We start from the raw sequence: 27,706 nt of genomic DNA, 5'->3' as shown, positions 1-27,706 counted from the left end.
GTGTGCGCTATTTGTATCATTTTATGAATTATATCAGTGTGTGGCATAACTAGAAATATAATTACATTTTGACTTCGGGTTTACACAACTTCAACTTACATTCTCAAAATAACAGTCATAGCCTTCTGGAGACGCTTTCTTCAGGGCTTCTTCTAAACAGTCCACTGTCTTGTAGTTAAATGCTTCATCGAACCCAATTTCTTTCAAATATGTGACTTTTTCATCTGAGCCAGCAGATCCAACTACTTTGCAGCCCTGATGAGAAAGAGTATGTTATGTTAATATTAAAAATAATAAAATTCTCTTACAAGTAACTATGGAAAGAGGAAAGCATGAAAACACATTTATTGAGAAGAGAAAGCTGCGGTCATAATGCTGACATAAACCATCAGGGACTCCCTGCAGAGTCAACTCCACATGCTCAACACATCTGTACCTTAACTTTCACTCTCAGCTAGCCACACAGAGAAGGGCTCCCTGTTGAGATGGGGCATTTAAACTACATTTGCTGACTTTTGGCGCTCCCTTCTGATATGTGTGAAGCTGGGGGTGAGTGAGACTTACTGGTGCATATGACCTTGCCCATCACAATGTTGCAGAACGGTAGTGGGCACAGCATTTCTCTCTGTGTCCTGCCTTAATGGACATTCTCATGCCCTCATAAGTCAGAGAGATCTACTAGACAGGAGGGTTGGTAAGTATGGAGGAAGCTGTGCCACAGAGATAGGAAAAGTGCAACAGACTATTAACTTTAGTATGTTTAACACTCCTTTAAGATATTGGGTTTGGCATTTTTAAAATTAGATTGTTCATATCTTACAAATGTCTAACTTGATCTGCATACTTGGTTTTAAGAAAAGTACATCTAAAAAAAAAAATTATATCTGGAGCCAGATAAATAACAAAAAATGTTTTCCACCCTTAAGTAACAAGATATTATTTAAAGGTTTTGAGACTATTAATTACTTTAAGCTCCAAAATAAAAATAGATTTTATATTTTTTTAATTTGTAATGGATCACTAAGTTTACGTACTTTGATCTTTGCGATTTGTCCAACCACTGATCCAACTGCTCCAGCTGCACCGTTAACAAGAACCACTTCTCCTTCTTTAGGATTGCAGATTTCCAATAAGCCAAAGTATGCCGTTAAACTGATGATTAAAATAACAAAGTCATACACGTGCAGTCAGTTATTTCTAATGCAATTTTCTCCACTAAACTTGTCTAAAGAAGAAAGTAAACTAATTCATAATATAGGTTGAGTCTTATATATTCACGAAATACTTGGGACCAGAAGCATTTCGGATTTTGCTGGATTTTGACCATGGTCCGTGTCGGGGTGGAGAAGATTCCTGGAGAGCTCACCTGGAACACAGGAGGCAATCTGTGGTGCGGGGTCAACGCTGGGACGGATCCGCGAGCCGCTGATGGTAGGTGGCAGCTTGGCCAGAGGAGCGCAGGCAGCGACAGCAGTAGAAGGATCTGGGAACAGACCTAGGCTAGTATCCTGTTAGCTGCAGTAATTTCCCACAGCTAATGTAATTACCGCCGACCGGGCAATCCAATTAGCTCGGAAGATGACACTTAGCGCAGATTGCTTGCTTTGTCTGCCTCAGGCTGGAAAAACCAAATACCCAATAAGTACACATTTTTTACCCAATTGCGGCTGCAAAACGTTTTGTGGATCCTATGTATTTTTCTTGTGAAAAAAAAGGTAGTTTTGTCTGGAAAATAGGATAGGGAGAATTTTTTTTTGTCAGAACCCCACCCCCGTTTCTCGAGGCAAATTGGATTCCCCCCTCATACTGGCGAGTAGGGTCCGCTGGGATGCAGTGTCGCTCCCAGTGAGGAGTCAGACGGCTTTGTGGAGATGATCCGGTGAGAAAAAGAGCAGGCAGGAATGGCACCCACATAGCAGAACTAGAGAAGGGGGGTCCCAAAAGTTAGATATTGGTGACAAAGTCGGAGCTACAGGTAAGCCACGCCTGTCACGTTATGAAAAGTAGACGACGTCAATGACATGGCGCACGCAGAACCTACGGTTTTTGGAATATTTCAGATTTCGGACTATCAACTATGGGAGACAACCTGTAATGTTAACTTAACAGGGTGTGAATTTTTTTTTTTTTAATGCTGGCCACCCACAGGAAGAAAAAACAAACAAAGATTGCGTCCTTTGATCCCAAGCACTGATTAGCATGATGCATTGGACTGGACCATATTTTGACCTGTTATCACAGTAAGTAGGGTACCGCACGCACACAGCAGACAGTAACCATCTACAGTGCTTGGTGCAATGGGTTTGATTGGATCATTTTGGAGGCACACTTTTTGGTATCTACAGACATCGTTTGGCCAGTAATTTATAACTGTGCATATGTCTGTTGCTTCCAATATTATTTTTATATGGGCAAAATGGCTGGCTGTGGTACCTTAATCAATATAATTTCATTATAATATTTTCCTCTAGCTCCAAATTCTTCTAGCGAATGCGACTTACCCAGGCATGCCAACAGTTCCAAGTGCCAGAGATTTGGGAAGAGATTCAGGCCAGCTGGAAGGTATTGCCTGTAGTACTTGACCATCTGATATGAAGTGCGTTGTCCAGCCAGAATTTGCAGTATAATATCCTCCCACAGGGAATGCAGCATTTTTGCTTTCTATTACCCTATGGAAGACAAAGACATTTCTAAGTTCAAAATATATTAAAGAAGGCACACAAAATAAACAATACATGTGGACAGCTAGAATCTGAGCCTAGAAGAATGCTAGCCGTATTAACAAGGCCCAACAAAGTACTAACTAGGGAGGCCAATCCTGGGATCGGGATAGTCGGGATCCCGGGATTTAGGCTAAAAAAACAGCCAGGATTAAATGCCGGGATTGGAAGCTCCATTCCCAGCTCCATTCCCAGGGATTGCGAGATATACCTGCCCCATTGTTTTTCCAATGCCGGACAGCATTGAGCGTCCTCAGGAGGCTCAGATGCTGCCCGGCTTCCTCAGGCTCCCCCTGCCCCCAGCAGTGCATACTGCGCAGCATGACATGTCAGAGGTAGCACTGCGCAGTCTGACACCACAAAATATGCAGGGGAACAGCTGGGTTGGGGTAGCAGAGGCACGAGCCACAGAAGGGGGCGGGGATGTCTTCAGAGAGAAGGAGGCCCGTGTGCAGTTTCCTAGTTCCCTTCCTCTCTAGCTGGCAGCGCTCTTGACTTTGGGCACTAGGGTCACTAGCAGTTGCGAAGTTCCCATTAGGCACATGCCTAGGGGTGGCACTTGCACTTGGATGGACTAAAAAGTACCAGTAACTGCAAAATAATTCTACTGCACCGTACCATATGCCATCTTGAATGGAGTGTAAATGGGTAGGACATGCACATACTGCCCCTGTTAATTTTTCTACATAATTAAAATGATATAGTTAGTGGCTTTTTTATTCTATTAAATTAGCTATCAAATAAGGGCTTTTATGCAATCAATACAAATATAAAAATTAGGTAGGTGGGGGGCGGCTGCTACTGTTATACCTAGGGGCATCCTCACCCCTAAATCTGCCCCTGGTCACTAGGGAACCATAGCGCTGTCCCACAATCTAGTGCACATGCGCAGGTCTTCAGGAAAATGGCATAATTTTCCCAGTGATTGTCCTACTGCAGATGCGGGAAACACCAGGAAAATGGCTGCCACGCCATTTTCTCAGTGATTTCAGCAATGCTGCTGCAATGCAGGACTCCGGAGGGTAAGTATTTAAAAAAAAAAAAAATGGGTGCCTGTGTGTGCACTGCAGACACTGCACCCATTATAAATACGTCAGTGGAGGGTAGGCAGAATACAGATAAGGATTGGGAAAAATATGGCCTAATTCAAACCTGATCCCTCATCTGCGAATTTGCAGAGGTTTGCGATCAGATAGTCGCCACCCAGACAGAGTGCGTATGCCTTATGGAAATCTTTGCGAACACCGGTCAGCTGCAAATCCGTTTGCAACTCACCATCGAAAAAAAAAAAATTGCGCAGCCCAAGACCTACTCCTACAGTGCGATAGAATCAAGCTGATCAGGGCCGGAGCTGACGTCACGCACCTTCCCTGAAAACTATTGGGCACGCCTGCGTTTTTCCGGACATTCAGAAAACTGCCATTTGCCACCATTAAATGCCTGCTTCCTGTCAATGAACTTGCGTACGCCTAGCGATCAAAAAAAAATTTGCTGGATTTTTTTGCAGTTTGGCCTCGCCCATGCGCACTATGATCCATATGCATGCGCAGTCTATTGACATTCGGCCGCCTCACAAATTCGACCAACAGCGATCAGGTCTGAATTAGGACCATAGTTTCTGGTATGGAATACTAAAATAAGGAGGGTAAGGGGTTTATGATTTAATGGGGTTAATTAGGATGAAAGCTTTTTAGGAGACTGAAGTATGCAATTAGGGGTGTAATGTACAGAAATGTAAGTATTTGCTGATGTGGAGGTTAAGTTATAATGGTGGTTATGAAGGTAGTTATTGTTAAAAAAAACCCACAGGATTTTAATATACCTACCGGTAAATCCTTTTCTCATAGTCCTTAGAGGATGCTGGGGTCCATTTAGTACCATGGGGGGTATAGACGGGTCCGCCAGAGCCTTCGGCTCTTTAAGACTTTTTTAAAGTGTGAACTGGCTCCTCCCTCTATGCCCCTCCTCCAGACCTCAGTATAGGAACTGTGCCCGAGGAGACGGACAAACTTCGAGAGAAGGATTTACTTTAAGCTAGTGGTGAGATTCACACCAGCTCACACCGTTCAAACATGCCGCACAACATGGCATACAAAACAAAACATGCCAACGAGCATGAATAACTTTACAGCAACTGCTGAATAACAACTTAACACGTGATAACTTGTGTAAGAAGAAAAAATATAATGCAAGAAAAAGGAGCACTGGGCGGGCGCCCAGCATCCTCTACGGACTACGAGAAAAGGATTTACCGGTAGGTATATTAAAATCCTATTTTCTCTAACATCCTATAGGATGCTGGGGTCCATTTAGTACCATAGGTATGTACCAAAGCTCCCAGTACGGATGGGAGAATGCGGATGTTCCTGCAGAACTGATTGACCAAATTTAAGGTCGTCAGCAGCCGAGTTGTCAAACTTGTAAAACTTAGCAAACGTATTTGCCCCTGACCAAGTAGCTGCTCGGCAAATCTGTAAAGCCGAGACACCCCGGGCAGCCGCCCAAGAAGATCCCACTTTCCTCGTAGAGTGGGCCTTTACCGAACTCTGCATTGGCAATCCTGCCATGGAATGAGCATGCTGACTCGTACATCTGATCCAGCGTATAATCGTCTGCTTAGAAGCAGGACACCCAATCTTGTTGGGATCATACAGGATAAACAATGCTTCTGTTTTCCTTATACGAGCTGTTCTCGTGACATAAGTCTTCAAAGCTTTGACCACATCCAAGGACTTCTAAACAGCTGAGGTGTCAGTAGCCACTGGCACCACAATAGGTTGGTTCATATGGAAAGAAGACAACCTTTGGAAGAAATTGCTGACGCGTTCTTAGTTCAGCCCTATCTTCATAAAAGATCAAATAAGGGTTCTTGTGAGACAAGGCCCCTAACTCAGACACCCGCCTTGCAGATGCCAAGGCCAACAGCATGACCACTTTCCAAGTGAGAAACCTTAACTCAACCTCATGCAGAGGTTCAAACCAATCTGATTGAAGGAACTGCAACACCATGTTAAGATCCCATGGTGCCGTAGGAGGCACAAGTGGTGGTTGGATGCGTAGAACCCCCTTCACGAACGTCTGAACCTCAGGAAGGGAAGCCAACTGTTTCTGAAAGAAAATGGACAAGGCCGAAATTTGGACCTTGATAGATCCCAATCTTAAGCCTGCATCCACACCAGCTTGTAGAAATAGGAGAAGACGTCCTAATTGAAACTCCACCGTTGGAGAATTCTTGGATTCACACCAAGATACATATTTTCTCCAAATACGATGGTAATGTCTAGACGTTACTCTTTTCCTGGCCTGAGTAAGTGTGGGAATTACTCTGTTGGGAATACCCTTTCGGGCTAGGATCTGGCGCTCAACATCCATGCCATCAAACGTAGCCGCGGTAAGTCTTGATAAACAAACGGCCCCTGCTGAAGCAGGTCCTCGTGAAGAGGCCGAGGATCTTCTATCAGTAACTCCTGAAGATCTGGATACCTAGCCCTCTTTGGCCAGTATGGGACAATGAGGATCGCCCAAACTTTTTCTCTTCTTATGATCTTGAGAATTTTTGGTATTAGTGGAAGTGGAGGGAACACATACGCCGACTGGAACTCCCACTGGGTCACCAGTGCATCCACTGCTATTGCTTGTGTGTCTCTCGACCTGGAACAATATTTCTGAAGCTTCTTGTTGAGACGAGATGCCATCATGTTTACTTGAGGAACGCCCCAACGACTTGCTACCTCTGCAAAGACTTCTTGGTGGAGACACCATTCTCCTGGATGGAGATCGTGTCTACTGAGGAAGTCCGCTTCCCAGTTGTCCACTCCCGGAATGAAGATTGCTGACAGAGCTATTGCATGTCTTTCTGCCCAGAGGAGTATATTTGTCACCTCTGCCATTGCCGCTCTGCTTTTTGTTCCACCCTGATGGTTTATGTAAGCCACTGCTGTTACATTGTCTGACTGGATCTGTATGGGACGATCTTGAAGAAGATGCGCCGCTTGTAGAAGGCTGTTGTAAACGGCTCTCAACTCCAGAATGTTTATGTGAAGAAGTGTTTCTTGACTTGACCATCTTCCTTGGAAGCTTTCCCCTTGCATGGCTGCTCCACAACCTTGGAGACTTGCATCCGTGGTCACTAGGTTCCAGGCTTGAATCCCGAACCTGCGTCCCTCTAGGAGGTGAGAACTGCGTAGCCACCACAGGAGCAAGATTCTGGCTTTTGACGACAGGAGGAGTATCCTCTGGTGCATGTGTAGATGCGATCCGGAACAACTTGTCCAGTAGATCCCACTGGAACACCCTGGCATGGAATCGGCCATACTGTAGAGCCTTGTAGGCTGCTACCATCTTCCCCAGCAGGCGGATGCACTGATGAATCTACACACGTGCTGGTTTCAAAATTTGTTTGACCATCTTCTGGATTTCCAGAGCCTTTTCCACTGGTATAAATACTTTCTGTACCTCGGTGTCCAGTATCATTCCCAGAAATTATAATCTCATCGTCGGTTCCAACTGTGATTTTGGAAAGTTTATGATCCAACCGTGCTGTTGAAGCACCGTCAGGGATAGTGCAATGTTCTGCACTAACTTCTCCATGGATCTCGCTTTTATCAGGAGATCGTCCAGGTAAGGAATTATGTTGACTCCTTTCTTGCGAAGGAGAACCATCATCTCTGCCATCACCTTGGTGAATACTCTCAGTGCTGTGGAGAGCCCGCATGGCAATGTCTGGAACTGGTAGTGGCAGTCCAGAAACGCAAACCTCAGGTATGCTTGATGTGGAGGGTAAATGGGAACATGCAAGTAAGCATCCTTGATGTCCACCGACACCATAAATTCCTTCTCCTCCAAGCTGGAGATTACTGCTGTCAGGGACTCCATCTTAAATTTGAATCTTTTTAAGTAAAGATTCAACAATTTTAGATTTAAAATCGGTCTGACCAAGCCGTCCGGCTTCGGTACCACAAACAGGCTTGAATAAAATCCTCTCTCCTGTTGTAGCCAAGAACTAAGGTAATTACCTCGTCCTGACATAATTTCTGTATTGCTTCTGTTATATTTCTTCTGTCTTGAACAGAAACTGGTAAAGCGGATTTGAAAAATCGACATGGGGGAGATCTTGAAACTCTAACTTGTAAACTTGGGATACTGTTTGTAGTATCCAAATCTGATTGTACCCAGATCTGACTGAAGAGTTTTAGACGCGCCCCCACCTGAGCGGACTACCGCAGGGGAGCCCCAGTGTCATGCTGTGGTTTTAGCAGAAGCAGCGGCTGACTCCTGCTCCTGCGATCCTGATGCTGTTGTAGGTTTCCTATCTCTTCCCCGCCCTCTTCCTGTAAAGAAGGGGGTACCTTTGGCTTTTTTGTGTTTGTTGGGCCGAAAGGACTGCATCGGATGCGAATGATATGCTTTCTTTGCAGGTGCCGCTGCATAAGGAAGAAATGCTGATTGACCTGAGGTAGTCGTTGAAATCATGGCATCCAGCTGGTCCCCAAATAGCGCCTCACCCTTGTAGGGGAGCAGTTCAATATTCCTTTTTGATTCTGCATCTGCATTCCATTGGCGAATCCACAGTGCTCTGCGAGCTGAAATCGCCATAGCTGAGGATTTTGATCCTAATAACCCAATATCCTTCATAGCTTCCACCAAGTATCCTGCAGAATCCTTTATGTGACCGAGAGTTAAGACCATATCATCCTTATCAACTGTGTCTATATTTGCTAGCAAGTTGTCTGACCATTTTCCAATAGCGTCACCTACCCATGCACAAGCAATGGTGGGCCTGAGTAACGTTCCGGTAGCCATATAAAGGGATTTTAAGGTCGTTTGTAACTTACGGTCAGCAGGCTCCTTTAATGAAGCCGACCCTGGGGCAAGTAAAATTATTTTCTTAGACAACCTAGAAACTGAGGTGTCTACCATGGGGGGTGACTCCCATCTTTTCCTGTCTTCTTCAGGAAAGGGGTACGCTAAATGTATTCTTCTAGGAATATGAAATTTCTTTTGTGGGTTAGACCAGGATTTTTCAAAGAATGTATTCAAATCCTTTGAAGGAGGAAAAGTTATCACCGGTTTCTTATTTAAATTAAAATAAGCCTTTTCCTTATGTTCAGGTGTTTCTGGAATCTCTAACACCTCCCTAATAGCAATTATCATACATTGAATGCTTTTTGCTAACTTGGGGTCCACCCCTCTCAAATCCCCAGTGTTGACACCTGTGTCGGAATCTGTGTCTATGTCACCTTGCATAATCTGCGCAAGTGACATCTTTTGGGAATTTGAGGGGTCCCGTATGGATGACGTGGAGGGATCAGCAAATAGTACATCATCCACTGACTTTCTCCAGTATTTTGTCTGTTGTTCAGACTCAGAGAATTTTCTAGAAAGCTTTAACATATTACTTTGTAATTTTCTCACCCACTCTGGCTCCTTCTGTGAGGGAAGGGCTACCACATTACACTCCTGCATATCTAAAATGGCTTCCTCAGGGGGAGAGCTCTCTCCATTGTCTGACATGTCACGAACTTGCACTTTCACACCACAATTACACAGGGGAGCTATCGGTGACAGACCCACACTAAAATCTGTCAGAGAAACGCAGAGAGATTTGCCAGCTCACACACTGTGCCCTATATGAAGAGAATTGTATATGTATATTTATTATACAAAACCTTCAGTGCTTTATTCCAATATTAGGCACTCTCACCCAATGTAATAAACACCCCCCCCCCCACCTCTCTATAACACCCTGGTACTTGTTTCAGCGTTGTTATGAGGAGGAAACAGCGTCTGTCAGCTTCTGTCTGTGTGCAGGAGAAAATGTCACTGAGTGAGTGTCTGGCAAGTCTGAGGAGAAGCCCCGCCCTTCTGCCTCAGCAACAATGATTTTTATACTGGCTGGGGTTTGTAAATCAGAGGCTATATGTATTGACCATTTAGCCAGTGAGAGTAAGGATTTTTCATGCAGCTCAGGGTGCCTCCCCCACCCCCCGTGCCCTGCACCCCGTGTTGTGAAGGGCTGTGTGTTATGAGATGCATGCTCGCGCAGCGTCCCGCCGCTGCACTGTACCTTTTTGCCACCAACGATGACCGGAGGGCCCCTCTCTTGTAGGTCTCCGGTGATATACTCACCACTCTTCTGACTTCTGGCTGTGTTAGGGGGTGGCGGCAGTGCTGTGGGAGTGAGCGCTAGCCAGGCTTTGGCTATGTTCAGTACCCCTCAGGAGCTAATGGTCAGAGCCGGATTAAGAGCATGGGGGGCCCGGGGCACTTAAGACAGAGGGGCCCCTATTCAAGAGAAGGGAAGAGGTGTGGGTGTGTGTGGGGGGGGGTGTCACATACCTGCCACAGCACGATCACACTGCGCTCCTGTCCCCGCGACGGCTCAGCTCTCCAATCATGTATGAGTGAAGCAGCCTGCCGCTCAGCCATTGGGGCAGACTACTTCAGTCATACATTATTGGACAGCTGAGCTGTCGCTCAGCTGTGCTATCTGTATGGCTGCAGTGCGGACGAGAGCGCAGCACCACAGATCGGATCGGAAGAGAGATCCGATCTGTGGTGTGACAGGGGGCCCTTTTGGAAAGGGGGGCCCGGGGTATGTATACCCGGGACCCCCCCCCCCTTAATCCGGCTCTGCTAATGGTGTCCTGTCAGCGAAAGCAGAGCCATGAAACTTAATGAGAAGTTGGTTCCTCCCCTAAGTCCCACGAAGCAGGGAAGCTGTTGCCAGCAGCTTCCCTGTAAAATAAAAAACCTAATAAAGTCTTTTCCAGTAGAACTCTGTACAGCTCCACTAGCGTGCGTCCAGTCTCACCAGGCACATTTTCTAAACTGAGATCTGGAGGTGGGGCATAGAGGGAGGAGCCAGTTTACACTGTAAAAAAGTCTTAAAGTGCCGACGGCTCCTGCGGACCGGTCTATATCCCCATGGTACTAAATGGACCCCATCATCCTCTAGGACGTTAGAGAAAGGCTATTAACTAGGGTAGTTACTATAAATCTGATGTAGTCAATAACTGTGATGCTCTCTGTATTAGATAGTGGTCACTGATTCTTTCAACATTATATGACAATCCTATAGGTAGAGGGTGGTTACTGTCTATTAGGAGGGGCGTTGAGCTGAGTCTTTACCCCCTAGAAAGACTAGTGTCCTGAATGTATAGTCTGTATACATGTTTTACTCATTTAACGTCACCTCTATACATTGTACTACAGGTGTGGCTGTAATCTAGAAAAGGGGCAGGTAACCTGTAGCACTTCAGCTGTTGTGGAACTACATTTCCCAGCTTTTCCTGACACAGTTTTGCTATTAGGGCTTGCTAAAATGGTGCCTGAGCTTCCTGGGATGTGTGTCTATACAGCAGGTGAGGATACCTTGTAAAGTTAATGTAGCCATGCAAGTTGAAGGTCTCTCAGGAGAGCACAGTACAGTATGGGGGTTATTCCGAGTTGATGGCTCAGTGGCTACTTTTAGCAGCCATGCAAACGCATAGTCGCCGCCCACAGGGGAGTGTATTTTTGCTTTGCAAGAGTGCGAACGCCTGTGCAACTGAGCGGGTACAAACATTTTTTGTAGAAAAAGACCAGTCCTGTAGTTACTTATTCTGTGCGATGATTGCAGCGATGAAGGTCCCGGAATTGACGTCAGATACCCGCCCTGCAAACGCCTGGACATGCCTGCGTTTTTCCAAACACTCCCAGAAAACTGTCAGTTGACACCCATAAACTCCCACTTCCTGTCAATCTCCTTGCGATTGGCTGTGCGAAGGGAATAGTCAGTAGAAGCAGTGCAAACAACGATGCTCTCTGTACCCGTACGCCATGTATGCGCATTGCACCCCATACGCATGCGTACTTTCGCCGTTTTTTTTTAATGATCGCTAGGCAGCGAACATTGGCAGCTAGCGATCAACTCAGAATGACCCACTATGTCAGAGAGCAGAGTATATTAAGATACAGGAGGTGCAATCTTAAGGTTCACAGTGTAGGCAACAGGTCACACATGTCAGACACCAGTGACTCAGCAAATTCTTAGGCTCAATTTAACCCTGTCACACCTGGAGTGATTTTGCCCGTTTATGGCCAGATCAATTTATCTGTTTTGGTGATCTGCCAGTTAGATTGTATAATTCACGGCAGATAATAAAAAAAATTCTAACATTTATCCATGATTATTTCTATAGTCACTTTCAACCAATTCGTTTAACCCTTAAAAAATTACACTGAAATGTAATTGCCAAGTTCTTCTGAGTATAGCAATACCCTACATGGATACTTTATAAACGTTCTGACAGATGTAAAGCATAGTAACAAAATGCTACAGTACAGTAGTTTTAAAAGTTTTTCTTTGTTTTGTTTACTGATGACTGCATATGCGCCTATCATTTGCAGAAGCCCAAAGTGGGCACAAATAAAAGTCAGCAATACTTGTAAGCTGCTTGCAATTAGCTGGTTGCGAATTCACTCCTCACGCTGATATATTTACAAGCAACATAGCACCTATAGTATTGTATTTTTGTGTGCTATTGTTTTTTTGGTACACAAATTGTATATGATGTTTTAGAGAAATTATCTAAAGTGCAGACACACGGTGTGGTGTATTCTTGCGATTTTGACTATATAGTCAAAATCGTAAGAAAAGTTAGCACATATCGCACCATGGGGGTCATTCCGAGTTGATCGCTTGCTAGCAGTTTTTAGCAGCCATGCAAACTCTATGCCGCCGCCCACTGGGAGTGCATGTTAGCTTTGCAGAAGTGCCAACGGTTGTATCGCAGAGCGGCTACAAATTTTTTTTGTGTAGATTCAGAGTAGCTCAAAACCTACTCAGTACTGTACTCAGCGCTTGCGATCACTTCAGACTATTCAGTTCCGGATTTGACATCACAATCCCGCCCAGTGTTTGCCCAGCCACACCTGCGTTTTTCCTGGCACGCCTGCGTTTTTCCCCACACTCCCTGAAAACGGTCAGTTGCCACCCAGAAACGCCCACTTCATGTCAATCACTCTGTGGCAAGCTGTGCAACTGAAATGCATCGCTAGACCCTGTGCAAAACGACATTGTTCATTGTGCCCATACGTCGCGCGTGCGCATTGCGCCGCATGCGCAGAACTGCCATTTTTTAGCCTGATTGCTGCGCTGCGAACAAATGCAGCTAGCGATCAACTCGGAATGACCCCCCATGTGTACACAGCTTGCGATACCAATGCGCGGCCCCACGGGATCGGTATCAAGAAAAAACAGACTGTGCAGGCAACACAATCTTGACTATATAGTACAAAGTAAGCCATAGTAAAAATCGCACAGTGTGTACAGTCATTATCGGTGCTTCTGGACTCTAGGGCAATTCAAGGGAAATCACATAGTCAAAATCGGGCATAGACAATTGCTCACCATGTGTATGCACCTTAAGTTTTAGTGAAGCCTAATAGTGAATATGAAATTTTCAAGCAAATCAACTTGTTAGATGTATGGGTGTAAGTGCAAGGGACAGAGGGCTAGTGCATGCCTGCTACTGGTGCCGGCCTGTACACCATGCAGTAGAAATATTTTAGGTTCAGTGAGACATGCTAGCAGCCTGTTCCACTAGCTGTACATTTGAAGGGTACATGCTAACGGGTGTGGTTCATAGAGTCAACCACACTTAAGTCGACAGTGTCTAGGTCGACCACTATTGGTCAACAGTGACTAAGTCAACACCTAACATAGGTCAACACAAGCATTAGGTTGACATGAGCAAGGAAGACATGACAAAAGGTCGACATGAGTTTAAAAAAAAAAATTGGTGTTGTTTTCTTCGTAGAGTGACCGGGAACCCCAATTAGTGCACGGTGTCCCCTCGCATTGCTCGCGAGCTTCGGGCAGATTACAATCCACGTTGTCTGCGATTGGGAACGGTGAAGTAAGAAAAAGTAAAAAAAAAATTGTGAAGTCATGTTGACCTTTTGTCATGTCGACCCAGTACATGTCGACCAATAGTGGTCGACCTAATGACTGTCAACCTAAGTGTAGTCGACCCAGAGACCAGATGCCATGCTAACACCTTCCATACTCTTACACATAATTGTTTAGTCAAATGGCGTCTTAAATACAAATCCTTGCCATGTCAGTTGCACATTATAAATCTTTTACCATAGATACAATATGTTACCTGGCAACTTGGGCTCCAATCATAACATCCCCATCTTTCATTAGTATTCTACTGTATGGCCTGTGAGGTAGAAGACATAATGGGTGATCCAAAAATACAACAAAGTCAATGTTTAAGACATACCTATAATCAGTGCCAGTGTTGGGTTGTTCAGCACACCCTAGGGTAGGCATATGCACTGTGAAACCCCATTCGGCATATCACTGTGCATGTGCTGCCCCTGCCAACCCATGCTTGTTTGCTCTCGTAAAATGGTACGGCACACGCCCTGACTGGACAAAACTGATTGCAGGTGGACGGCAACCCTTGCCGGCACCCGCTCTACCCACGTTCAGGGCACTGTCTCACTGCTTTGCCCCTCTATAAGCAATGAGCAGCTAGACATCCTTACCACCCTTCTCCGTAGTGGTTGAACACATAAAAACACAATGCTATCTAGAGAGAGATAGAGGGCGATAGAGAGAGAATAAGCTAATGTTTGGGTGCTGCATGATCATGGTGATATTAATGGCCATTCCAAGTATGGGAGGTCTTCAGGTTGCTGGCGGTCGGGGTCCCGGCGACCAGCATACCGGCACCAGAATCCCGATCGCCGGCATACCGACAGCTTTTCTCCCTCTTGGGGGTCCCCGACCCCCCTGGAGGGAGAATAGATTTGCGCCACCGTGCCCGCAGCATGGCGAGCGCAGCGAGCCCGCAAGGGGCTCATTTGCGCTCACCAAGCTGTCGGTATGCCGGCGGTCGGGATTCCGGCGCCGGTATTCTGGTCGCCGGGACCCCGACTGCCGGCAAACCATACTACACCCCCAAGTATGGTGCCTTTTCTGAAATAGCACATATATTCTTTTTATTTTATATTTGAATAGTATTTACCTCATGTATGGGTCCACACTCAAAAAGACTGATTTAAGCAACACTTCTGAAACAGATATAAAAACACTTTATCAGACATCAGTGCCCTGACTTGTTAAACTAAACAAGAACATTTCAACATAGTGGGCGGGATGTATTGGAGTACGAGTTTGCCCGACATGCGGGATGCCGGACGAACTCGGCTGTTTTTTAAAAAGGGGCAAATCATTTACAAGACATGGTTATGCCTTGTAAATGAGTGCTCCTATAAAGAAAAAAGAAAAAAATGCTAATGTCGGACGGCATCCCACACATTGGGCGATCTCGGACTCCAATACATCCCGCCCAGTGAGTCTGATTCAGAGATGGACACAGAAGCACAGCTGCTGCATCTTTGTATGCAGCAGCTGTGCAATAATATGCTAATGCTGCAGTAGGTGTCTTGTGTAAATAGACTCTTCCTTCCGGCATATCCCATCCACTGCTGCTTCCGAGGATCCAGCATGAGATAATTTTGCAGGAACATTGCCCATCTGAGTAACCCTCAGGTTACTCAGGATGGCCGGATGTTTTTGGGTGTGGATTATTAGATCTACACTAATAAGGTCTACCACTAATGGTAGACATGCATTATGTCGACAGGGTCAAAATGTCAACATAGAATAGGCAGACAGAAAAGGTTGACAGGGTCAAAAGATCGACACAAAAAAGTACACAATTTTTTTGTGGGGTGTGTTGTCATTTTTCTGACACAAAATGGTGAATGGTACAGTCTCAGAATTGCGCTGTTAAACTGACACAGCCGCCTTGACACAATCTTCAGAGAGGGGAAAAAAACACCAATTCCCAAATGGTTTGTGTATAGTGAATTGAATAAAGTGCCACTGGCGCTTGGTCCTTGCGGATGTATATTAAACCATAAATGGGGAAATAACAACCAACAGTTGTTACCAGAACACAATGGGGTAATACCATATAAAGTAAAAACTATTTATTGACACATACATAAAAGCAGAATCGATAATAAAAAAAGGCAGATTAAACTTCTCTGTGCAAAATGGAATGGTTCAATCCATAAAAGTGACTTGTGCTTAAAAAGGTCAAATGGAGGAAATCTCTCACCATCTTCTGTATTTGCGGTGGGCTAGCTTAAATGAATTTAGCAGATGCGGTCCTAGGCTGAATAGCCTGGCACCACCGCAATGGGCTTGTCAGCATAAAATCACCAATGGTCCACATGCACAGCTCCTCACTCCAAGCAACGCGTTTCGGTTCATAAAAGAACCTCTCTCAAGATTTTGATGGGGAGTAGTGTCCTAAATGTCCTTATATACCTAGCTAATGTGGTTACAAATGTTCAAATAATTGAATAATTGGCGGCACCGTAACTTCCGGGTTTTCAGACCGGAAGTCACGAGTGTGCGTTCCAGTGACCGTTTCCTGTCAGTACTGGACCTCTTCTGTGCGTCCCGCAATCTCTGTTCCTGGCTTCACAGGCTTGCAGTCGGGATTCCGGCGTCGGTATCCTGAACGTCGGGAACCCGACAGCCGGTATATTAAATGTATCCCCTTGAAAGTATTTGTAAAGGCATATGCAGGGGGTACACCGGGACGCTGGACCGGTTTCCGTTTGGCTGGTATGGTCGTCCCCCCAGTGGCCACCGTAATCCCCCATGCAGCGTTAACTGAAAGCTAAATGTAAAAATGGCCGCCGGGGAAGCTGCTGCGCATGTGCAGCCACAGCAGCCCCCCCATAAGGCTTTGCAGGCCTGGGCCGTCAATCACCACTGACGGCTCCGCCTCCGGGTCCGGACCCAGCCCCGAGCCTGCCTTGCCTCAGTCCAGCCCCAGTACAGGAGCCGGCAGCCAGCAATTCCGACTGCCCCTCAGTAAGTAAATGCCACAGCCTGTGTGCCTGATTACGGTGTGTGTGTGTGTGTGTGTGTGTGTGTGTGTGTGTGTGTGTGTGTGTGTGTGTGTACACACACACACACACAGTGCTCAAAGTGGGCCGATACTGACACTTCTTCGAGCACTGAGTCATTGGCTGCCGCTCCGTGGCAGATTTGAAATAGTAGCGCCGCGGTCATAGGAGCCGCAGTGCCGCCGACCACAGCCTCCTCCTCCCTGCACCATCGCCGCCCTCTGCCTCCTCCTCTAATACACTGCTGCTGCCCTCAGCCGTGCTGCCGCCCTCAGTCCTCCTCTGCACCATGCCGACCACAGCCTCCTCCTCCACCGCCGCTGCTAAATAGGTAATCTTACCCTACTGTCTCTCTCCCTAGTCCCTACTGTATGCCCTTGCTGTCCCTCTCTCTGTCACTCTATCTGCTGTCACTTTCCATGTCCCTGCTGTCACCCTCCCTGAATTTTGTCTCATTCCGTGTGCTATAATGTGAATTTCGGCTCATTCCGTGTGCTGTAATGTGAATTTCGGCTCATTCCGTGTGCTGTAATGTGAATTTTGGCTCATACTGGGGGTAATTCTGAGTTGATCGCAGCAAGAACTTTGTTAGCAGTTGGGCAAAACCATGTTCACTGCAGGGGAGTCAGATATAACATGTGCAGTGAGAGTTAGATTTGGGTGTGGTGTGTTCAATCTGCAATCTAAATTGCAGTGTAAAAATAAAGCAGCCAGTATTTACCCTGCACAGAAACAAAATAACCCACCCAAATCTAACTCTCTCTGCACATGTTATATCTACCCCACCTGCAGTGCACATGGTTTTGCCCAACTGCTAACAAAGTTCCTGCTGCAATCAACTCAGAATTAATCCCACTGTGTGGTATAATGTGATAGTGGCACCAGTACTAGATAGTATAAGGCAGCGGTGGATTGGAATGCCGGGACGCAGGACCAGATTCCGTTTTGCTGGTTTGGACGTCAGTGATCCCCCACGCCGGCCAGCTGCAGCGAACGGAGCTCAGCTCCGATAGCGGTAGCGTTCACTAAAAGCTAAAGAAAAGATTGCAGCCGGTGGAGCTGCTGCGCATGTGCAGCCGCAGCAGCCCCCCATAAGCCTTTCTAGGGCCAGGCCGTCAGTCAACACTGAAGGCTCCGCCTCCAAGACCGCCTCCAGGCAGCCCTGAGTCTTCCTCCAGCCCCAGCCGCATGGTAGCGTCTCTCTACTACATGGGCTGCAGCCAGGCAATTCTGACTGCCGCTGAGTCGGTAAGTACTGTAAATGCCACAGCCTGTAAACCATATGAATTGCCCGATTAGAAACACACATATACAGTATATATTACTATTAGTGACGTGCACCGGACATTTTTCTGGTTTTGTGTTTTGGTTTTGGATTCGGTTCCGCGGCCATGTTTTGGATTCGGACGCGTTTTGGCAAAACCTCCCTGAAAATTTTTTGACGGATTCGGGTGTGTTTTGGATTCGGGTGTTTTTTTTACAAAAACCTCTCAAAAACAGCTTAAATCATAGAATTTGGGGGTCATTTTGATCCCATAGTATTATTAACCTCAATAACCATAATTTCCACTCATTTCCAGTCTATTCTGAACACCTCACAATATTATTTTTAGTCCTAAAATTTGCACCAAGGTCGTTGGATGACTAAGCTAAGCGACCCAAGTGGCCGACACAAACACCTGGCCCATCTAGGAGTGGCACTGCAGTGTCAGACAGGATGGCACTTCAAAAAATAGTCCCCAAACAGCACATGATGCAAAGAAAAAAAAAGAGGTGCACCAAGGTCGCTGGATGGCTAAGCTAAGCGACCCAAGTGGCCGACACAAACACCTGGCCCATCTAGGAGTGGCACTGCAGTGTCAGACAGGATGGCAGATTTAAAAAATAGTCCCCAAACAGCACATGATGCAAAGAAAAATGAAAGAAAAAAGAGGTGCAAGATGGAATTGTCCTTGGGCCCTCCCACCCACCCTTATGTTGTATAAACAGGACATGCACACTTTAACAAACCCATCATTTCAGCGACAGGGTCTGCCACACGACTGTGACTGAAATGACTGGTTGGTTTGGGTCCCCACCAAAAATGAAGCAATCAATCTCTCCTTGCACAAACTGGCTCTACAGAGGCAAGATGTCCACCTCCTCCTCATCGTCCGATTCCTCACCCCTTTCACTGTGTACATCCCCCTCCTAACAGATTATTAATTCGTCCCCACTGGAATCCACCATCTCAGGTCCCTGTGTACTTTCTGGAGGCAATTGCTGGTGAATGTCTCCCCGGAGGAATTGATTATAATTCATTTTGATGAACATCATCTTCTCCACAATTGCTGGAAGTAACCTCGTACGCCAATTGCTGACAATGTAAGTGGCTGCACTAAACACTCTTTCGGAGTACACACTGGAGGGGGGGCAACTTAGGTAGAATAAAGCCAGTTTCTGCAAGGGCCTCCAAATTGCCTCTTTTTCCTGCCAGTAAACGTACGGACTGTCTGACGTGCCTACTTGGATGCGGTCACTCATATAATCCTCCACCATTCTTTCAATGGTGACAGAATCATATGCAGTGACAGTAGACGACATGTCAGTAATCGATGGCAGGTCCTTCAGTCCGGACCAGATGTCAGCACTCGCTCCAGACTGCCCTGCATCACCGCCAGCGGGTGGGCTCGGAATTCTTAGCCTTTTCCTCGCAGCCCCAGTTGCGGGAGAATGTGAAGGAGGAGCTGTTGACGGGTCACGTTCCGCTTGACTTGACAATTTTCTCACCAGCAGGTCTTTGAACCTCTGCAGACTTGTGTCTGCCGGAAAGAGAGATACAACGTAGGTTTTAAATCTAGGATCGAGCACGGTGGCCAAAATGTAGTGCTCTGGTTTCAACAGATTGACCACCCGTGAATCCTTGTTAAGCGAATTAAGGGCTCCATCCACAAGTCCCACATGCCTAGCGGAATCGCTCTGTTTTAGCTCCTCCTTCAATGTCTCCAGCTTCTTCTGCAAAAGCCTGATGAGGGGAATGACCTGACTCAGGCTGGCAGTGTCTGAACTGACTTCACGTGTGGCAAGTTCAAAGGGTTGCAGAACCTTGCACAACGTTGAAATCATTCTCCACTGCGCTTGAGTCAGGTGCATTCCCCCTCCTTTGCCTATATCGTAGGTAGCTGTATAGGCTTGAATGGCCTTTTGCTGCTCCTCCGTCCTCTGAAGCATATAGAGGGTTGAATTCCACCTCGTTACCACCTCTTGCTTCAGATGATGGCAGGGCAGGTTCAGGAGTGTTTGCTGGTGCTCCAGTCTTCGGCACGCGGTGGCTGAATGCTGAAAGTGGCCCGCAATTCTTCTGGCCACCGACAGCATCTCTTGCACGCCCCTGTCGTTTTTTAAATAATTCTGCACCACCAAATTCAATGTATGTGCAAAACATGGGACGTGCTGGAATATGCCCAGATGTAATGCACGCACAATGTTGGTGGCGTTGTCCGATGTCACAAATCCCCAGGAGAGTCCAATTGGGGTAAGCCATTCTGCGTTGATGTTCCTCAGTTTCCGTAAGAGGTTGTCAGCTGTGTGCCTTTTATGGAAAGCGGTGATACAAAGCGTAGCCTGCCTAGGAACGAGTTGGCGTTTGCGAGATGCTGCTACTGGTGCCGCTGCTGCTGTTCTTGCTGCGGGAGGCAATACATCTACCCAGTGGGCTGTCACAGTCATATAGTCCTGAGTCTGCCCTGGTTCACTTGTCCACATGTCCATGGTTAAGTGGACATTGGATACAACTGCATTTTTTAGGACACTGGTGACTCTTTTTCTGACGTCTGTGTACATTTTCGGTATCGCCTGCCTAGAGAAATGGAACCTAGATGGTATTTGGTACCGGGGACACAGTACCTCAAGCAATTCTCTAGTTCCCTGTGAATTAACGGTGGATACGGGAAACACGTTTCTCACCACCCAGGTTGCCAAGGCCTGAGTTATCCGCTTTGCAGCAGGATGACTGCTGTGATATTTCATCTTCCTCGCAAAGGACTGTTGGACAGTCAATTGCTTAATGGAAGTAGTACAAGTGGTCTTCCGACTTCCCCTCTGGGATGATGATCGACTCCCAGCAGCAACAACAGCAGTGCCAGCAGCAGTAGGCGTTACACACAAGGATGCATCGGAGGAATCCCAGGCAGGAGAGGACTCATCAGACTTGACAGTGACATGGCCTGCAGGACTATTGGCTTTCCTGTCTAAGGAAGAAATTGACACTGAGGGAGTTGGTGCTGTGGTTTGCAGGAGCTTGGTTACAAGAGGAAGGGATTTAGTTGGCAGTGGACTGCTTCCGCTGTCACCCAAAGTTTTTGAACTTGTCAATGACTTCTGATGAATGCGCTCCAGGTGACGTATAAGGGAGGATGTTCCTAGGTGGTTAACGTCCTTACCCCTACTTATTACAGCTTGACAAAGGCAACACACGGCTTGACACCAGTTGTCCGCATTTCTGTTGAAATAATTCCACACCGAAGAAGAGTTGATTTTTTTTGTATTTTGATCAGGCATGTCAATGGCCATATTCATCCCACGGACAACAGGTGTCTCCTCGGGTGCCTGACTTAAACAAACCACCTCACCATCAGAATCCTCCTTGTCAATTTCCTCCCCAGCGCCAGCAACACCCATATCCTCATCATGGTGTACTTCAACAGTGACATCTTCAATTTGACTATCAGGAACTGGACTGCGGGTGCTCCTTCCAGCACTTGCAGGGGGCGTGCAAATGGTGGAAGGCACCACCTCTACCCGTCCAGTGTTGGGAAGGTCAGGCATCGCAACCGACACAATTGGACTCTTCTTGGGGATTTGTGATTTAGAAGAACGCACAGTTCTTTGCTGTGCTTTTGCCATCTTAACTCTTTTAAGTTTTCTAGCAGGAGGATGAGTGCTTTCATCCTCATGTGAAGCTGAACCACTAGCCATGAACATAGGCCAGGCCCTCAGCCGTTCCTTGCCACTCCGTGTCGTAAATGGCACATTGGCAAGTTTAAGCTTCTCCTCAGACGATTTTGATTTAGATTTTTGGGTCATTTTACTGAGCTTTATTTTTTTGGATTTTACATGCTCTCTACTATGACATTGGGCATCGGCCTTTGCAGACGACGTTGATGGCATTTCATCGTCTCGGCCATGACTAGTGGCAGCAGCTTCAGCACGAGGTGGAAGTAGATCTTGATCTTTCCCTATTTTACCGTCCACATTTTTGTTCTCCATTTTTTAATGTGTGGAATTATATGCCAGTAATATATCAATAGCAATGGCCTACTACTATATATACTGCGCACAACTGAAATGCACCACAGGTATGGATGGATAGTATACTTGACGACACAGAGGTAGGTAGAGCAGTGGCCTACTGTACCGTACTGCTATATATTATATACTGGTGGTCAGCAAACTGTGCAAAACTGATATGCACCACAGGTATGGATGGATAGTATACTTGACGACACAGAGGTAGGTAGAGCAGTGACCTTCTGTACCGTACTGCTATATATTATATACTGGTGGTCAGCAAACTGTGCAAAACTAAAATGCACCACAGGTATGGATGGATAGTATACTTGACGACACAGAGGTAGGTAGAGCAGTGGCCTTCTGTACCATACTGCTATATATTATATACTGGTGGTCAGCAAACTGTGCAAAACTGAAATGCACCACAGGTATGGATGGATAGTATACTTGACGACACAGAGGTGGGTAGAGCAGTGACCTACTGTACCGTACTGCTATATATTATATACTGGTGGTCAGCAAACTGTGCAAAACTGAAATGCACCACAGGTATGGATGGATAGTATACTTGACGACACAGAGGTAGGTAGAGCAGTGGCCTACTGTACCGTACTGCTATATATTATATACTGGTGGTCAGCAAACTGTGCAAAACTGAAATGCACCACAGGTATGGATGGATAGTATACTTGACGACACAGAGGTAGAGCAGTGGACTACTGTACCGTACTGATATATATATATATATATATATATATATATATAGTTATACTGGTGGTCAGCAAAATTCTGCACTGTCCTCCTACTATATACTACAATGCTGCACAGATATGGAGCGTTTTTCAGGCAGAGAACGTATAATACTGGTGGTCACTGGTCAGCAAAACTCTGCACTGTCCTCCTACTATATAATACTGCTGGTCCCCAGTCCCCACAATAAAGCAATTAGCACACTGAGCACAGATATTTGCAGCACACTGAGCACAGATATGGAGCGTTTTTCAGGCAGAGAACGTAGATATTTGCACTTGCAGCACACTGAGCACAGATATTTGCAGCACACTGAGCACATATATTTGCAGCCCACTGAACATAGAAACTGAGAGGACGCCAGCCACGTCCTCTCACGATCATCTCCAATGCACGAGTGAAAAATGGCGGCGACGCGCGGCTCCTTATATAGAATACGAATCTCGCGAGAATCCGACCGCGGGATGATGACGTTCGGGCGCGCTCGGGTTAACCGAGCAAGGCGGGAGGATCCGAGTTGCTTGGACCCGTGCAAAAAAAGGTGAAGTTCGGGCGGGTTCGGATCCCGAGGATCCGAACCCGCTCATCACTACTAGTTAGTAGTGTCCTGTGACTGTGTATCGTTCATCATCATTCCAGTCACAGTGGTATCTGGGGGGTGACAATTCCAGAGTGCTTTTGTGCTGCTCAGTAATACTAGTACAGCGTCTTGTGCTGCATCATGCTGCTCAGTGTCAGTTCTCCGTAGTATCATCAGTGCTCAGTATCACTGCTCATTGTCTTGTGGTGCTCAGTAATACTACATTACTAATACTAGTCCAGTGTCTTGTGCTGCATCTTGCTGCTGTAGGGTGCTGTGGTAGTGTCCTGTCACTGTACATAGGTCATCATCATTCCAGTCACAGTGGTATCTGGTATCTATCTAGTGGTATCTAATTTCAGACATTACTGTCGTCTAATTCCAGATATATTACTGACATATAATTCCACACATTAAAAAATGGAGAACAAAAAGGTGGAGGGTAAAATAGGGAAAGATCAAGATCCACTTCCACCTACTGCTGAAGCTGCTGCCACTAGTCATGGCAGAGACGATGAAATGCCATCAACGTCGTCTGCCAAGGCCGATGCACAATGTCATAGTAGAGAGCATGTAAAATCCAAAAAGCAAAAATTCAGTAAAATTACCCAAAAATCTAAATTAAAATCGTCTGAGAAGCGTAAAGTTGCCAATATGCCATTTACGTCACGGAGTGGCAAGGAACGGCTAAGGCCCTCTATGATCCTCATGACTAGTGGTTCAGCTTCACATGACGATGGAAGCACTCATCCTCCCGCTAGAAAAATGAAAAGAGTTAAGCTGGCAAAAGCACAGCAAAGAACTGTTCATTCTTCTTAATCACAAATCCCCAAGGAGAGTCCAATTGTGTCGGTTGCGATGCCTGACCTTATCAACACTGGACGGGAAGAGGTGGCTCCTTCCACCACTTGCACGCCCCCTGCAAGTGCTGGAAGGAGCATCCACAGTCCAGTTCCTGATATTCAAATTGAAGATATCACTGTTGAAGTACACCAGGATAAGTATATGGGTGTTGCTGGCGCTGAGGAGGAAATTGACGAGGAGGATTCTGATGGTGAGGTGGTTTGTTTAAGTCAGGCACCCGGGGAGATACCTGTTGTCCGTGGGATGAATAAGGCCATTGAAATGCCTGGTCAAAATACAAAAAAAAAAAAAAAACCTAACCTCTTTGGTGTGGAATTATTTCAACAGAAATGCGGACAACTGGTGTCAAGCCGTGTGTTGCCTTTGTCAAGCTGTAATAAGTAGGGGTAAGGACGTTAACCACCTAGGAACATCCTCCCTTATACGTCATCTGGAGCGCATTCATCAGAAGTCATTGACAAGTTCAAAAACTTTGGGTGACAGCGGAAGCAGTCCACTGACAACTAAATCCTTCTTCCTCTTGTACCCAAGCTCCTGCAAACCATACCACCAACTCCCTCAATGTCAATTTCCTCCTTAGACAGGAACGCCAATAGTCCTGCAGGCCATGTCACTGGCAAGTCTGACGAGTCCTCTCCTAACTGGGATTCCTCCGATGGATCCTTGAGTGTAACGCCTACTGCTGCTGGCACTGCTGTTGTTGCTGCTGGGAGTCGATCGTCATCCCAAATGGGAAGTCGAAAGACCACTTATACTACTTCCAGTAAGCAATTGACTGTCCAACAGTTCTTTGCGAGGAAGATGAAATATCACAACAGTCATCCTGTTGCAAAGCGGATAACTCAGGCCTTGACAACTATGTTGTCTTTAGACGTGCGTCCTGTATCCGCCATTAGTTCACAGGGAGTTAGATAATTGCTTGAGGTAGTGTGTCCCCGGTACCAAATACCATCTAGGTTCCACTTCTCTAGCCAGGCGATACCGAGAATGTACACAGACGTCAGAAAAAGTGTCCTCAGTGTCCTAAAAAATGCAGTTGTACCCACTGTCCACTTAACCACGGACATGTGGACAAGTGGAGCAGGGCAGACTAAGGACTATATGACTGTGACAGCCCACTGGGTAGATGTATTGCCTCCCGCAGCAACAACAGCGGCGGCACCAGTAGCAGCATCTCGCAAACGCCAACTCGTTCCTAGGCAGGCTACGCTTTGTATCAGCGCTTTCCATAAGAGGCACACAGCTGACAACCTCTTACGGAAACTGAGGAACATCATCGCAGAATGGCTTACCCCAATCGGACTCTCCTGGGGATTTGTGATATCGGACAACGCCACCAATATTGTGCGTGCATTGCATGTGGGCAAATTCCAGCACGTCCCATGTTTTGCACAGACAATTAATTTGGTGGTGCAGAATGGTTTAAAAAACGTCAGGGGCGTGCAAGAGATGCAGTCGGTGGCCCGAAAAATTGCGGGCCACTTTCGGCATTCAGCCACCGCGTGCTGAAGACTGCAGTGCCAGCAAACACTCATGAACATGCCCTGCCATCAGCTGAAGCAAGAGGTGGGGAAGAGGTGGAATTTAACACTCTATATGCTTCATAGGATGGAGGAGCAGCAAAAGGCCATTCATGCCTATACATCCACCTAAGATATAGGCAAAGCAGGGGTGATGCACCTGACTCAAGCGCAGTGGAGAATGATTTCCATCTTGTGCAAGGTTCTCCAACCCTTCGAACTTGCCACACGTGAAGTCAGTTCAGACACTGTCAGCTGGAGTCAGGTCATTCCCCTCATCAGGCTTTTGCAGAAGCAGCTGGAGTGATTGAAGGAGGAGCTAAAACGGAGCGATTCCGCTAGGCATGTGGGACTTGTGGGTGGAGCCCTTCATTCGCTTAACGAGGATTCACGGGTGGTCAATCTGTTGAAATCAGAGCACTACATTTTGTGAACCATGCTCGATCCTAGGTTTAAAGTCTACGTTGTATCTCTTTCCGGCAGACACAAGTTTGCAGATGTTCATAGACCTGCTGGTGAGACAATTGTCCAGTCAAGCGGAACGTGACCCGTCAACAGCTCCTCCTTCATTTTCTCCTGCCACTGGAGCTGCCAGGAAAAGGAGCAAGTGCTGACATCTGGTCCGGACTGAAGGACCTGCCAATGATTACTGACATGACATCTACTGTCACTGCATATGATTCTGTCACCATTGAAAGAGTGATGGAGGATTATATGAGTGACAGCATCACTGTAGGAATGTCAGACAGTCCGTACGTATACTGGCAGGAAAAAGAGGCCATTTGGAGGCCCTTGCACAAACTGGCTTTATTTTACCTAAGTGCCCCCCCCCCCCCCCCCCCCTCCAGTGTGTACTCCGAAAGAGTGTTTAGTGCAGTCGGTCACCTTGTCAGCGATCGGCGTAGGAGGTTACTTCCAGAAAATGTGGAGAAGATGATGTTCATCAAAATGAATTAGAATCAATTCCTCCGTGGAGACATTTACCAGCAATTGCCTCCAGAAAGTACACAGGGACCTGTGATGGTGGATTCCAGTGGGGACGAATTAATACTCTGTGAGGAGGATGTACACAGTGAAAGGTGTGAGGAACGGAGGATGAGGATGAGGTGGACATCTTGCCTCTGTAGAGCCAGTTTGTTCAAGGAGAGATTGATTGCTTCTTTTTTGATGGGGGCCCAAACCAACCAGTCATTTCAGCCACAGTCGTGGGGCAGACCCTGTCGCTGAAATGATTGGTTTGTTAAAGTGTGCATGTCCTGTTTATACAACATAAGACTGGGTGGGTGGGCCCAAGGACATTTTTATCTTGCACCTCTTTTTTTATTTATCTTTGCATCATGTGCTGTTTGGGGACTAACGGTAGGTGCGGGGCTGCTGCGGATGGGGGAGGGGTTCCGAAAGGTGTTGCGGGAGGGGACGGGGACGGTTGCGGGGGTGATGCGGGTGGGGTAGAAGGTCCAGAGGTGACGTGGGGAAGGAGGGAGTGCTGCGGGTGGTGAAGGGGCAGGTGCGGTGGATGGTGGAGGGGGTCCGGAGGTGCTGCGGGTGATGGAGGGGCAGGTGCGGGGGGTGCTGTGGGTGGGATAGGGGCGGTTGCAGGGGGTGCAGGGATGCCACAGGTGGGGGAGGGGGGTGCCGCAAGTGGGGTACGGAGGTGCCGTGGGTGGGGGGTGGAGCATGGGTGGTGCAGGTGGAGGAGGGCCAGGTGTGGGGGTTACGCAGTTGGGGTAGGGTGGGACAGTGCCCGGGGGTGGTGGGTGAGGGGCGGGTGGGGGAGGTGCGTGTGTGGGGGTGGAGAGGCATATTCGGGGGTGTGGTGGATGGGGGAGGGGCTCCGGAGGCACTGCCGGTGAGGGAGGGGAGGGTGTACAGGGGCACAGCGACATATGCACACACACTATACAGGGGGAGCTGGCAGCCATGCAGAGGCACATACCTTCTGTTATAGTGCTGCTCAAGATCCCCCTTGTCAGCACAACCTACACGGTCTGTCTCCTGCCTCCCCATTACCTGGCATCACTGGAGGGCTGGGAGGCAGGAGGACGCACAGCTGTGCTGTACTCAGTGTGTGTCCA

At 47.0% G+C, this 27,706-nt stretch overlaps 1 protein-coding gene across 2 annotated transcripts in view; it reads right to left on the bottom strand.

Annotated features, from left to right (window-relative positions):
* The window catches only part of LOC134899817 (prostaglandin reductase 1-like), an 86,519-nt gene that overhangs the window by 7,680 nt on the left and 51,133 nt on the right, over window positions 1-27,706 (bottom strand). For both annotated transcript variants that reach the window (XM_063914199.1, XM_063914200.1), the window contains 5 exons: window positions 14,744-14,789; window positions 13,871-13,930; window positions 2,502-2,669; window positions 1,035-1,152; window positions 100-255 (listed from right to left, as the gene is read on the bottom strand). In XM_063914199.1, the coding sequence (XP_063770269.1) occupies window positions 100-255; window positions 1,035-1,152; window positions 2,502-2,669; window positions 13,871-13,930; window positions 14,744-14,789 (548 nt within the window). The remainder of the gene's footprint in view (window positions 1-99; window positions 256-1,034; window positions 1,153-2,501; window positions 2,670-13,870; window positions 13,931-14,743; window positions 14,790-27,706) is intronic.

The sequence above is a fragment of the Pseudophryne corroboree genome, chromosome 1 (assembly GCF_028390025.1).
Source record: "Pseudophryne corroboree isolate aPseCor3 chromosome 1, aPseCor3.hap2, whole genome shotgun sequence".
Lineage (NCBI taxonomy): Eukaryota > Metazoa > Chordata > Amphibia > Anura > Myobatrachidae > Pseudophryne > Pseudophryne corroboree.
This window is presented reverse-complemented; position numbering and strand designations above follow the sequence as displayed.